Genomic DNA, 14335 nt, shown 5'->3' with positions numbered 1-14335 from the left:
TCAAAAATGATATCTTAATGTGGGTTTTATTACAGGTACTGCGCATAATTACATATCCATAAAGAATTTCAGTAACCTGTTTTATCAAAAATAATTACAACCAAATAAATAAAATAAAATAAAATAACCTCATGCATTTATGTTTGTTTATTTGTTTATTTCTTAATTAATTAATTAAATTTGACAGAATTAAAATTATGTGATTTTTGTTTTTTGTTGTTTCAATTAAGAATTTATTGGAATTATACTACCACAAATAGAAATCACAATGTGTAAAGAATGAATATATATAATTTGATTTAGTTTGGATTACTTGCAATCTTTTTCTGTCTGGCCTCAATGTCCTTTAGAGTCCACAAAGAAACTCCACTCTGTGTAGTCTCGAACGGTTGAGCCATGGTTCTCAAGAACTTCTTGGCAATAACAAGTGCCATATCTGTTGATAGATTGGTAGACGCATCTGTTACATACTGGTTAATCCATTTGGGCAGCTTTGCTCTCTTGTCTGCTCGTGCAAATCGCTAATGAAATTTACAGAATATTAACATAACTATCGTTTGATTCTTTCTTTACAGTACATACCTTGTCTGCAAACACCATTAGACCATAATCTGTCTTTCCTCTCAAAACTCTTCCGACGCACTGTGCTGCATGTCTCATAGCATCAAATGTCAGGAAATCGTTTTCTCTAATGTGATGGTTATCTCTCAGATATTCTAAGCGAGCCTACCAAAAAAAAAAGGAAATGTTCAATACACATAATCTATTGTTTTATCTTTCAAAACCAACCTTTAAAATACGAGACTCTGTGTATTGGTATGGGATACCAAACATAAGCACAGCTCGTCCATAATGGTGATCGAAATCAATACCCTCTGATACTTTTCCTCGTGCAACAGACAAGAGAATCGCACCTCGTCCATTATCACAGGCCTAATAATGATAATAAGCATTAAGCATTAAACCATTAAACCATACAACATCATCTATATCTCACGAGTATATATATTCAATTATTTTTCCCCCTTCTTACTTTTCTATAATTGGCCAATGCCAGACTAGTTTCAGCAGAGTCGGGTGTTTCTACAAAGATGAGCTTATGTTTCCACGCTTCATTAAGGATACCCTACCAAATATATATATATAGAATTAGATTTAGAAGAGAAAAAAAAGCTTATGATCCTAAAATATTGAACCTTACCATATCGTTCCACATGGATACAATCTGCTCCATGTAAAGATAACTAGGAAAAAAGCAAACAATTCCATCTGGTACGATCTTTGAAAATTCCACCATAATTTGACCAAAGTTTCGAACCACAGCAGGATCATTGCGCACCTCAAATTTGGAGCTTACGGCCACTTGATCAGAACCACGGGTAATAACCTGTTTTTTTTTGTTTGTTTTTTTTTAAAAAAAAAATCAAATATTAATATTATTAATATTTTTATTTTTATTTTTATTGCTATTGCTATAACAGTAATAATATTCTTGGCATGATTTACCATCGGAAGGAAACAATTTCGGCTCAGTGTCATGGTATAACTTTCTTGGACAACTGCTTCAAAATTGAGCATCTTGGGGTACATGTCCAAGGGGGACAAGGTTCCGGAAGTAATAACCACAGTACTGAACCGGTCAAATACGGGTTTAATTGCTATAGATGCGTCCAAACATCTACATTCAATCAAAATAAATAAATAAAGAAAGAAAGAAAATAACATTCTCCTTCTTACGTGAAATGCAAGACAGGATTTGGAACCGTGGCTGTTTCGGTTTCAAATGGCTCTAAAATTAATAGGAAGCCTATACACACATAATACCTTTAGTGAGCTACTTGTTTAAAAGTGAAGTTGATATACCTTTATCATAGGTTGCTACTAGGGTGGCAAATGCTGCAATCTTCTGCAGACTGGAGAAATGATCAAGATCTGTCAATTCAAGAGTTCTAACCAGACTTGTGAGTCGTTCGGCACAGAATTGTAGTGGCTTGCGTTCAATGTAAGTAACGTCTTTCAAATGTTGTAAGAATGAAACAGGTGTTTCAGCGATTACATGCATTACACGTAAACGAGTCTAGAAAGAAGCAGAGGAAATGTTATAGTTATTAATTACAATAGTTAATTATCAATTATTATTATTATCTTTAGGGCTATGTCTCACTTTAAGGTATTCAATGAAACGCCGTAAAAAGGCCACAAAGTGTTCTGCCCTTCTAATGTTACCCGGAATCGCTTCTTTTAACAGATCGTCTGGTAATATAGGGTTTGCCATGAACGTATCTTCATCCCGTGCGGCACTTGCATTGATTAACCCTGATTTCAAATTAAATTAAATAAAATAAATAAATGAATGTATGCTCAAAACAAAACAAAACAAACCTTCTACTAGTTTTGAATACTCATTCTTCAATTTTTGAGCATCTGTTCTTTTTATCCTATAATGCGAGTATTAAAATATCAGTCATCATAACCTTTTTGTTCTTGTTCATCTCTCCCTTTTTTTTGAAGATATGTTATTTTCTTACTCATCAATCCTATCCGACAAAATGCCAATACTTCTTGCTCCTGCATCTAGCATGGGTCTTGTGAGGTCAAGACTGAGGGATTCAATGCACACATTGTCTAAATAAAATCAAAAAAGAAGAAGAAGAAGGGTAGGAAAAGTGTGAGACTTTGTTAAGCTATCTATCTGTTTACTAAAAATATATTATTTTTGGCTTACCAATGTTGTGTGCTTCATCAAATACAACCACACAATCCTTGGATAGTTCTCTTGATACCAATTCAGCTACCTTTGGATCTAGCATGTAATGGTAGGAATATATCACGACATTGGCAAATGGTATCTTTTTTGTTTTTTGGTAGTTTTTTTAGGTGGTTTTATTATTGTTATTATTATGATACATAATACATATTTCACATTTCACACACCCACACACCCTGACAAAGATATAAATACATTCACATATATACATATACATATACATAATGTATAATGTATAATGGTAATGGTAATGATAATTTTGAAGAATAATAATTATAAAATATAGAAAAAAAAATTAAAAAAAGAGAGAAAAGAAACTTACTGCGCGCCTTGCAAGGTAGTATGGACAAAAATTCATTTTTGCGCAATATTCTTTTAAATCCTCTAGAGTGTAGACACCATTGGGAATCGGTTTTGGTACCTTTGTAGACTCCAATTGCTACAAAGAAAAACAAGTGTTAATACATTTGTTATTTACTTTATTTTGGGCTATGTCTCTTACTTCATAAAAGCTGCACAATTCGACATCAGTGTCTACTTCCATTGCGTTCGAAGGTCCCTGGTCTTTTCCAAGTTTTCCTGCCTTTGCACGAACCCAACTTGCGGTCATGTTTCTACATTTTGCATCCACAGCCTTTCCTTTCTTTTCTTTGGAAACGACTGGATGAAGACACAGGTTCTTTCGACTTGTCAGACCCAATCCAAAGAAATCGTCTACCAATCCTTCCTTTTCTCTGTAATCCATCAAGTGCTTGAGTTCCGCCAATGCCTTTTCGATTTCAGGTACAGTACGTGAACAATATACCAATTTACGATGATTTTCTGGGTATTGCTTTAAACATACACACACACACCAGTATATATATATGATTATAGATATTTATACAATGTAAAAATAATATATATATATATATAAAGAAAAAGAGAGAGAGAGAGAGAGAAAAGAACGTTATTATTACTATTATCATTATACTTGTCAATCGATCGATTGATTGATTAAATTAAGTTAAATTAAATTAGATTGTTTGATAGATTCAATATTTGTAAGAACAGAATTTGTACACTACAGACATGCGTAGGATTATTACTAATACTACACATTACACATTACGCACCATTTGGTAGGCAACAATCAATGACAGGAGGGATACGGTCTTGCCTGTGCCAGAAGGCATCTCAAGTAAGCAATGACCCTGCTCAACATTATATTTATATATTTATATTTATATACATACATGTATATAAATTTATTTCATAATTATTTTTTCAGGACGAATGGAATTGTATATATATTTTTTATGCAAGACAATGGGATGGGAGGTTCACATTGGCAAACACTAAACTTGCCTGAGCATCCAATGATTTCTTCAAATCGCACATGTATTGATATTGTTCTGGATAGATTTTATCATACGGAAAATGGACGACGAGATCGTCAATGTTGAATCTATCACAAAGTTTACAGTATATAAGCTTATCTTTAATGAATAAAAGAGAAAGAAAAAAGAAAAGAAAAGTAAATGCATAAAAGCCAATCCATCCTATCTTTTTTTTTTTCTTTTTTTTTTGTAGAATGTACAAATTTCAATTATGTAATTTCTAATAAATATATATAGATATATATATAGATATATATAGATTTAAGGAATCACGCGTACATCATGATGAGTTGGATTCTTCGTTATATATGTATATGTAAAGAAGTAGAAAGAAATGAATTGATACAAGCAGAAAGATCCTCTTTCTTTCTTTTTTTCAATAAAAAAAAATTGTGGGATCGGAATGCGTTTTGTATAATCAATTGAAAGGACTATGAAAGTTTCTGTAATCAAATATTTAAGACTTTTTGTGTGTGTCTCTCTCTGTGTATGTGTGTGCAGAACATTTTCTTAATTCTTGAAAGTCCAAAAGTGAAAAGAGAAAAAAAAAATCACGTGACACGTGGCACACCTTAACCACACACACACATATATATTATGTAGTTTTTTTTTCGTTTCTTTTCTTTTTCTTTTTAAAGAAATAATATAAAAAATATAAACATTTAAGCATCATGTCTCAAATGCCATCTGGACAAGGACCTCATCATTTCGGACCTGGTGGAAATCCTCCTCCAGGTTTTATGTTACCCATGGGAGGTGGACCACCTCAAGGTGGCGGACCCATGGGTCACGGTCCACCAGGACATCAAAACTTTGGTCCTCCTGTAGGTTCATTGAACCCAAGTGTTCCTGTTGTAGCCCAATTGCAGGCATCTGTTCCTGGTATTCCAGTAAACAAGCAGCCTCTCAACAAAGTCCCTAGCAGAACTGTATACGTGAGCAATCTTAATGAAGACGTGAAGATCGATGGTAAATTTATTTAACAAAGAAAAAAAAAGTTAATCGCGTAATTATTATTATTATTATTATTATTATTATCATAACGATCCAAATATCTCAATTTTCTTTTTCTCTTTTATATATTTAATTGTTTTTTGTTAATTAATTAGTTTTGAAAAACACACTTCGTACCTTGTTTAAACAATATGGTGAGGTTTTGGATGTTGTGGCTCATGGCAACATTCGTATGCGTGGTCAAGCTTTTGTTGCTTTTCCTGATGAGGAAAGTGCAACAAAATCCATCAAGGAATTACAGCACTTTACACTCTATGGAAAGCCGTTGGTAAGTATATATATATATATATATACTGTCAAATAGATGTACACATGTTTATAAATGGGGGTGCGTTGTGTATTATATGTAGGTTGTTCAATATGCCCGCAACCGATCGGATGTTCATGCCAAAGCAGATGGAGACTATCCTGACCATTATAAGAGACGCTTAGAGAGAAAGGGTAAGAAAAGAAGAAAATAAAACAAAAGGGAAAAGGGACTATTGTATTAGTGACAGAAGGACTGATCCATGAGTGTATTTGGTATTTATAGAGGAAGTCAGAAATCTCCCATTACCTGGATCTCACAAGCCTACATTTGCCCCTGCTGGATCCAGTAAGTTTTCAACAACCAGTATACATATATATATACTACTACCACTAGATGCTTAATACTTTTATTATTATTCTTTAAAACCAAAAACCAAAAAACCAAAAAAAGTTCCTCCTCCCAGCAACAACACCTTCTCTTCTGGACAACATATTCCCGACGAATACTTGCCTCCCAACTCTATTCTCTTCTTGCAAAACTTGCCCGAGGATATCGAACACAATCAGCTTGTGGAGCTCTTCCAGCGCTTCCCTGGTTTCATTGAAGTTCGTATGATCCCTACCAAAAAGGGTATTGCTTTCGTCGAATACACAAACGAGATGCAGGCTTCGATTGTCAAGACCGAATTGGCCAACCATACATTCGATCCCGAGCATGTCATGAAGGTTACCTTTGCCAGAAAGTAATCGACAAAGTAATATACAAATCGTCTTAGAGAGCAAATCAAATGGATATTGCTTTTTTTTGTCTATATTCTTCTTTTTTTTCCCTTGATGAACATTGCACTTCCGTTCGGTGTATAATAATAATAACAATAACAATAACAATAATAAAAGCTGATACTTCTTTATCTTTATATTTCATTTTAATACTTATATTAAGGCTTGGGTTTGGCAAACAAACAAAAAAATCTTTATTATTTTTGCTTCTCTTGTTTGGCTTTATAGGATATTGTAAAATTAGAAAGGGTTGATTGGGTGGTAATGGTATAGATATCCTCTTTGCTTGTTTGTGTGCGTTTGTGCGTTTGTGCGTTTGTGTGTTTGGGTGTGTGGGTGTGTGGGTGTGTGTGTGTGTGTGTGTGGGTGCGTATGTGTGTTTGTGAGTGTATGTATGTATGTGTGTATGTGTGTATGTGTGTGTGTGTGTGTTGTTCCAATGGTGTTATAGATCCCAAACAATTTCAGTTACAAATATAGAGGCCGTCTGCCTGCTTTCACTCAGCGCATCAAGATCATCGACATGAAGTTTGAATTGGCCAGGGATGCTGTTTGGATTGACAATGCTCACCGAAAGTGTCAACGTACTACCTGGTTCAACAATACCCGTTCCATCTTCGGCCAATGGAGTGATCTTGACGATATCATTAGCAAAGAATTCAGCCGGTCCTTCCAGAGTAAGCTTGAACCGCAAAGGAGTTTTGGAAGCATGGTTGACCAAAGTAAGCGGGCAACTGGATGGCACACATTGGTACTCGGCATGCGGCAGTGGTGGTAAGTGTGGGTCATCCTTGGACTTCTCCTTGACCTCGACAATCTTTAACTCATCCTTGCTCCCCTGTCTTTCTCCATCGCCTTCCTTTTCTCTATAATATGTGTCTAACTTGAAGTCCAGGCGGCGTTCACTTAGGGAGAATGTAGGAGTTTCCACCAATACTGCCCGAAGTGGAATCACCTCGCGCACCTTACTGTCTTCATCCATCTCATCATCTTCTTGAGTTGGTCTGGTTGTCACCCACAACTTGGCCAATATGATACCTGCAGGGTCTGTCAGATCAGGTCGATCGCGAGGTAGGCGTGATGTTTCGTTTGGAGAAGCTCTCACGCGCACTTCGATAGTGCCCTGTGGACTGAGTGCTATGCTTCCCTTGAGTGGCGAATTGGTGTAGCGTGAAACAACATCAACCTTGACATAACTCTCGAGGTCAGGAGACATGTCGGCACCAATCTCGAAGCGGATATCGTCATCTGTCTTGTTGCGAATCGTAAACCAATTGTCACACGGTACGTTCTGAACACTAAATGGGTGGTGAAGAGTAGGTAGGACCAGTTCACCGTGCGTCAGCCGCTCGAATTCCAGCTCAAATACTGTCATAAACGTTTTCAGACGCAAGACCATGGTGTTGCTGTTGTTCCGTTGGTTGGCAATCCGGACATCAAATCTGTTCTGTCCAGAGGTCTGATCGGGCATGCGTCGAGGATCTACTGTACCTTCAATCGTTTGGGACTTCCGAGAAGGAATGTAGAGTTTTTTCTCTGAAAGAGACATTCCGTTCTTGTCCAGTGGAATAAAGTCAATGAATTCAGGTGCTTCGAGATCGTATATAACCGGTACATCAGCTACGTTACGGATAGTAAACTTGAATTTGGTAGGTTTCCAGGATGTAGTGTGCCCGATCTTCCCAAGGTCAATTCGATCCACCTCCAATTCAGCCAAGGATACACAGAAAAGAGCCTCGATCTCCATAGCCAGCATCTCAAGTTGTTGTCTCAGATCGTATATAAGCAACATACCCTTGAGTGATCCACTTCTGCCTTGAAGCGCTAGCGAGCGACCGTCTTCGTCCAGTCTCTCGGCAGATGGGCACTGTAATCTGACTCGCATACGCTGTCCAGGTTGGAGCGTAAGCTGCCCACTGCGCTGTAAGAATACGCCCTGGGCAGGTGCATACACCTCTCTAATCTTGTCTTCGTCAGCTACCCAACCGGCGGTGATGTCTACATCACTTAGAACAACAAGCTGCATGGGATAGCCGGATGCATTGGCAACTTCGATCTCTCTCATGTAAAAGCGCTTTCCTTCCTCAACTGGGAGATCCATAACCTGGAGTAAAGGAACCGATACACCGTGTTCCATTGATCGATGAGGAGATGGGCAGATATAGATACTCTCCCATTTGACGACAGGTAAAGGATGTGCCTCGCGATGATCAGAGTGGTCGACTAGTTCATCAACAGAAGTGTGCTGAAGAAGCTTTCCGAAGTTTGGTGACCAGGCGTCGAGTTTCTTGTTGTCCACGAAAAGACGGATATCAATCTCAAACACCTCTTGACTATTGTGCTTGTTGGTCACAATCAATTTCTCATTCAACAGACCGTAACAATGGGTATATATGCGAAAGGTAATCTGTGCGAGTGAGCCTATTGTAGTGTCATCCGCATAAGACGTTCGACGTTGCTTTTCATCAAGGTATCCAGTGTCAGATGGTCTTGTTTTTGATCCTTTCCAACCCATCAGGGTGCCGCCGCGTCTATCCAGGACTACGTTTCCGCTGGCACATTCTACTTCATAGTCCAGCGGAAGCTGACCAGACTTGTTCTTGATTGTGAACGCCCCATAGAACTCCTCGTTCAATAGATCCGAGTAACCAAGATTAATGATACGGTCAGATATCTCTAAATGCGACTGGCCGATAATGGAAGTAAACTTGACGGTCTGGTTTAGCATCAACAGTAATTCTGACTCGTCGTTCTCTTCGGGTGCATTGTTGTCTTGTGTAAAGATTGAGAACTTGATACCACCTACTAACTCACGACATTCGTTTGCGGTACTTCCCAGATACCCTGTCAGTAAATTTGGTTGAACAGCGACCCAGATTGTAGTCATACTATCTCGCTTGAAAGGCATCTGCTCCACAAGTCCACGCTCGCCTGTTTCGTCCATAAATATCAGAACCTGATGAGACAGGTTACTCTGACAAGTGATGTATAGGTCCTGGTCTGATATGTTCTTTACGAGAAGAGGCGTGACTTGTGAGTATTTGCTTCCAGGATCTACATACGAGTAGCCGAGGTCCAGGACATCTTGTGTATCTTCCAACAATGAAGGGAATGAAAGATAACGTCGGTGGTGTACAAGACATTGGAGTGTAAAGTATTGGATGCTTCCCGTTTGGCGGTTTCGGAGCGAGAATTTATAAAGACGTTTTCCGACCGTGGTCGGTAAGATTTCGAACATAACCTTGCGAGTTTCGTGAGGTGCCAAAGGTGTGGGTGTTTCTGTCTTGAAGAACTTCTTTTCTTTGTTTCCGATGACAAGTTTGTATTCCAATGGCTCGTCCGAAGTGTTTGACACCTTGACATAGAATGTTGATCTCTGGTCAACTTCGATTTTACCTCCATCAAAGAAATTGCGCTCAAGAATAAGGGTCTCGGGTTTGCTTGTGTCCCTCGACAGGGTATCTTTGGTGGAATTGTTGGTAGTTACACCATGCTTATCTTCATTAAACGCAGTTGAAGAATCTTCTTGGGCTGTTGTTGGAACTGTTGTGGTGTTGCTCATTGTATCTGCTGCCAGTGCATCTGTGTATGATGCCTGGTCAGCACAGACTGTGGCAGTGTAGACAATGCTCTTGCAAACATCGGTATTTTTATATTCGTGAGCTAAAATACGGCCTCGAATAGGCAATTTCGCGGTTTCTTCTTCTTCAAGTAATGTATATTCTGGTTGAAAAGGTCGTGTCACGGCCTTGAATCGAACGGAAATGGTCTTTGTGGCGTGGGAGTCAAGTGGGAAGACTACACTTTCGGATGTCTTTTTAAATATGATGGCACTTTCCTTGGTTGCTACTGATGTAGAAGCTTCTTCAGTCTCTGGTTTTTCGATGGCTGATTTTGGCTCCGGGAAGTCTGTGACATCTGTCGTATCTTCACTTGCGGTTTCATCTGTATCCAAAACATCGATATTTTTTAACTTGGCCAGTTTTTTGATGTACTTCTTCACTTTGTCAACCTGTTTCTTGCGACGTGCAATTTTAAGTTTCTGCTCTAGATTCTCAATTTCTTCTTCGGCTTCTTTCGAAATTGTGTTGGCGTCGTCATCTTCAACCACAAAGTCAAATTCGCCGAAATAAGGGCCAAAAATAACCTCATTAGGATCCACTCGTACTTCAAATAATCTCGACTGCTTGTTAGTATTGGTCAAAACGATTGTTTCAATTCGCTGACAGCCTTGGTCGGCTAAGCAGGGGCCAAAGGCCAATTCCATTGACTTGATGAAGAACGTGGATGGTTTACGAACCATTGCTTTCAGTGAAAGAACTTGATTATTGGTCCGGTCACATATGTTCTCTACTACCAATCGTTCTAAAAACGTGCCAGGCAGGGTAGGCTCGAAAACAAACTCAATTTCACGCTTGCCAAACGCTCGTACTACACCATATCGTCCAACTCCCAGCTCAATGTCACCAGAGGCAATTGAACCGGATTTACGAATAGCATAAAGTAATGGGGTTTCACTTCTGTTGTGAAGTACAATAGACTTTGCATGTCTTTCATTCCGCTCTACAATACCAAAGTTGATATTCTTTTGACCCAAGTCCATAACTGATCGACAGAGCTGAGCACGTACAATCACCTCACGTACAGGAATAAGAGAGTTGTCAAGATCCATCAAGTTCTCAAACTCGGTTTGCTCCATGTTTCGGTCAAAATCAATCAGTCGTAAGAATATTCGGCCATCTTGTTTTTTAGGCGCTGTATGTACGTGAGGTTTCGTATTACCCTTTGGCGTAAATACGATCACAACTTCTTCCTCGCCCTGTGGCTCAACCTGGACTAGCATCGCAGGTACGAGATCACCCTTCTCTATCAATCTGTCTAGTTCTCGTCTCCAAGCCAGCTGATGACGCACGAATTGTTCCTCTGCTGATTGTTTTGGAAATAAGGGTGGGGTGGCCTTGGAGCCATGCTCAAGTACAGAGATAAGATCTTCAAATGGGACACGAGATTTGCCTGCTATATCAGACCAATCTAGATTCTTCCTCGATTTGTACCTTGCTGCAGTTATACCCATCGGCTTCTTGGTTTTTTCGTGTATGGTCTCAAAAGAATCAACATGCTTAATTGGACTAGGCTTGTTCTTTAAATTTGCGGTATCCGTTGTATTTTGGCCTGTGTACCCTCCTTGTAACGGCTTGTTTGTGCCTCCCTCACTCTCAGAACTAATGCGCGAAATACGATATGCCTTGTGACGCATTCCATGTGTCTCCTGGGAAATCTTGGCTTTTTCGACATGCGAATGGACCACCCATTTCCGACGGGCGTGAAGTGTGTGAAGTAAAGGAGATGTGGCCAGGTCGAGATATGCCGTTGCGGCAAGAGCGTGATCAGCGCGAATTTGGTGTGAAGGACGGACACGACGCATCAAAAGAGTGTCCTTCTTGGTGTCCGCAGTATGACGCGTTCCAACCACAGCTGAGGCTCCCGGTTTTACGGCGTGCTGCTGCTTAGTATTACTCTTTAATACAGTATTTATCAGGGGTTTAGTAATCGGCTTTTTTACAAGACTATTTCCAATCCGCTTCCTCTTAGTGTAGACCATAATATCGTCTGGCATTGAAGATGAAATCTCAAGAGTAAGTAGTTTGTCACGGATATTCTCAATTGTAAATGTTCTAATAGATGGAGTGTTGAGTGCAATCGACCCAAAATCTAAGAAGTTGGCACCGGTCGCCGTAAGGATACGATAGAACAGTGAATGAAACGTTACTCGATTTTTGTCAATATTTGTACTCTGAACTTCGATAATCTGATCATTGTCACTATTCAAGTAGTTCACCAACGTGATTTGTTTTCGGTACTCAGGGTTCACCTTTCGTGGGTATAAATCCAATTTCAACTCAACATAGTTACGTGGTGGTATTGTGATTTCGCCTCGCAAACAATTGAGCACTTTGGAAGTAAATTGTAGCTCGACACGCGCCATAATATCTGAGCGGTTAAAGATATTGATAGGAAGTGATTTGAGTGTTCCCACATCAGTATCTCCAAAGTTGATTTCTTTTGGGATAACTTCGACAAAAGAAGTACATGTTCTTGCTTTACACTGAATCGCCTTCCTTTCTTTTGGCTCTGAGCTTCTGTAGGTACCATACTCAAGTGCGATACGAAAGTTTCGTCGAATTAACTGTCCTGCGTTGAAATCATTGATAGAAGAGTCTTTCTGAGGTCTATATGATACTTGAATGACTCTTTCATGACCTGGCTTTAACAAAAGATCCTCTATCCTTGTATAGCTCTCTGCACTGCTCAGCGCAGGTGCAGGTAGGTCATAATTTGTGTTTGTAAACATATTATGCGATCCCATAAGTTGCAACCCCATATCGACGTCAGACTCGTCACCTGTGCTGGTTACGGTATCTATTGTAGAGGAACGCATTGGCGGTGTGTGCGACCTAGAATTCGGGGCGAGATCTCTGGATACTGGTGAACTCGATCCCTCTCGGTCATTTGCATACATTCCCTGCATAGAAGGAGTAGGCGAGGAGGAGCGTGAGCTGACTTCGCTGTTTGGTCCTGAAATTTCGCTTGCGCTAGCTACAGTTGCCGTGGGAGTAGTGTATATACTTCTGGTGCTACTGTCCCTGTCATAGTTCCGTCCTAAGCGTTTCATCTTCATGTCTGAAGTTTCGGTTGCCGATGATGCAAGGTTGTTTTGATTATCTTCTGATGGGTCCAATGTAGACTTAATATCAAACATGATCTCGGCACCTTCGGGTAGAAATCGCACCTCGACTAATGATTCGCTCACATTATTCAATACGATCTGTTGAACTGCCCATTGCCCTGAAATACAGTCGCCAAAGTCTAATAGTGTGCCGCTACTGACAGTTAGAGACTCTTTGTGCATTACGGAGCGTACTGTGGCATGTATCTTTGTCTGAACTACGTTTCTAGAATCGTTTGCGTTCTCTAACTGCAAGTCATAATTGAATTCCCCGACTTCTTTTGGCATAAATGCTAAACGGATGCGTTTGTTTGAGTAGCTCTGAATTGGACAATTGACAAGGGGTTGGTTTGTATCTGCATCTGAGAAATATAGCCATCCTTCTTGGTTAAGATTCGATAGGTCAACAGTATTCAGTAGCCAATAGAGCTCGATTTCACTCTTGTTCTGAATAACAATATCCTTGTAATATGTCTCTCCGAGCATGCAGTCTTCGAAATTTATACCAGTTTCTGCCACATCTGTCCAAAGTACAGACTGGCACACACTTGCCCTGAACTTGATCGACAGCTGGTAGTCAGCCATTGCTGTAGTTATTAGGTTGTCTTGTTGAGTATCAATGCGTGCAGTTATGTCGGTGCTGTTGTAATCAGGAAGCCGGTAGCCAAAGAAGAAGAGACTGCCTGTTACATTAAATTGCTCGTATGAATCTTCGTCTTCTGCTGCTTCGTGGCCGTAGCCAGTGTCATGTCCAGAGCTATCGGCCTCTTCTTCTCGTGCTCCTGTGTGTGAAGGGTTTGCTTCTGGTAAAAATGCAAGAATGAATGTGTGGGAAGAGAAAGGACCAAGTTCTAACTGGTCTATGTGCTTGACATAATTAAAGAGCTGGTTAAAATGGCAGGCGTCAGAAAGCTTAGCTCGAGACCAATCGACCGTATTTGTGGCAATCCCTTGGAGATCTGATTCTGAAAAGTCTGCAATATTTTCGTTTTTGAGCTGAAAAGCGATCTGATTGCGTAGATTAGAACGCATCTTCACAAGAACAGGACATTCTGATAAATTGCGTATTTTCAGTTGCCGGAGAGAATGGAGTCCATTCCGGTAGACATTGTCCAGGGTTATTCTTCCATGTACGTCTACTAACTCAATCACCGGTGTGCTGCTGTATTTACTAGTTGGAGGAGACGCATCGTCTGGAGAATCGGGTTGCATAGAGGACGACGATTGTGCATCGTAGCTAGACATATCTAGCAGATCCAGGGAAATAGAGATATCTATTAGAGGACTCTTTCAAGCACAATAATTTTCTTGAAAGCAAATAATAATAATACGGAAATACAGAAAAACATTGCCACATACGTTAAGTGAGGAGTGGTGCGGGCTGGTAAAAGCGTAAATGTGAAAGCACTGCCATTGTCC

The 14335-nt window shown here is 39.7% G+C and overlaps 3 protein-coding genes across 3 annotated transcripts; 1 reads left to right on the top strand and 2 right to left on the bottom strand.

Annotated features, from left to right (window-relative positions):
- Positions 1–299: 299 nt before the first annotated feature.
- PHYBLDRAFT_155422 (hypothetical protein) lies at positions 300–4430 on the bottom strand (the record flags this gene model as incomplete). The annotated part of the gene is made up of 17 exons (XM_018433401.1): positions 300–521; positions 583–726; positions 790–933; positions 1034–1126; positions 1202–1387; positions 1507–1678; positions 1738–1807; positions 1864–2077; positions 2165–2316; positions 2383–2438; positions 2529–2625; positions 2726–2849; positions 3090–3206; positions 3270–3599; positions 3883–3960; positions 4115–4214; positions 4426–4430. 17 exons carry the CDS (start codon positions 4428–4430, stop codon positions 300–302), a joined length of 2304 nt encoding a protein of 767 aa, XP_018291295.1.
- Positions 4431–4928: 498 nt separating this feature from the next.
- On the top strand, positions 4929–6156 carry PHYBLDRAFT_21238 (hypothetical protein; the record flags this gene model as incomplete). The annotated part of the gene is made up of 5 exons (XM_018439755.1): positions 4929–5115; positions 5256–5428; positions 5511–5601; positions 5675–5755; positions 5861–6156. 5 exons carry the CDS (start codon positions 4929–4931, stop codon positions 6154–6156), a joined length of 828 nt encoding a protein of 275 aa, XP_018291294.1.
- A 478-nt stretch (positions 6157–6634) lies between these two features.
- On the bottom strand, positions 6635–14161 carry PHYBLDRAFT_145656 (hypothetical protein; the record flags this gene model as incomplete). The annotated part of the gene is made up of 1 exon (XM_018431506.1): positions 6635–14161. One exon carries the CDS (start codon positions 14159–14161, stop codon positions 6635–6637), a length of 7527 nt encoding a protein of 2508 aa, XP_018291293.1.
- Between the last annotated feature and the right edge of the window lie 174 nt (positions 14162–14335).

This window comes from Phycomyces blakesleeanus, assembly GCF_001638985.1.
Source record: "Phycomyces blakesleeanus NRRL 1555(-) unplaced genomic scaffold PHYBLscaffold_11, whole genome shotgun sequence".
Lineage (NCBI taxonomy): Eukaryota > Fungi > Mucoromycota > Mucoromycetes > Mucorales > Phycomycetaceae > Phycomyces > Phycomyces blakesleeanus.
This window is presented reverse-complemented; position numbering and strand designations above follow the sequence as displayed.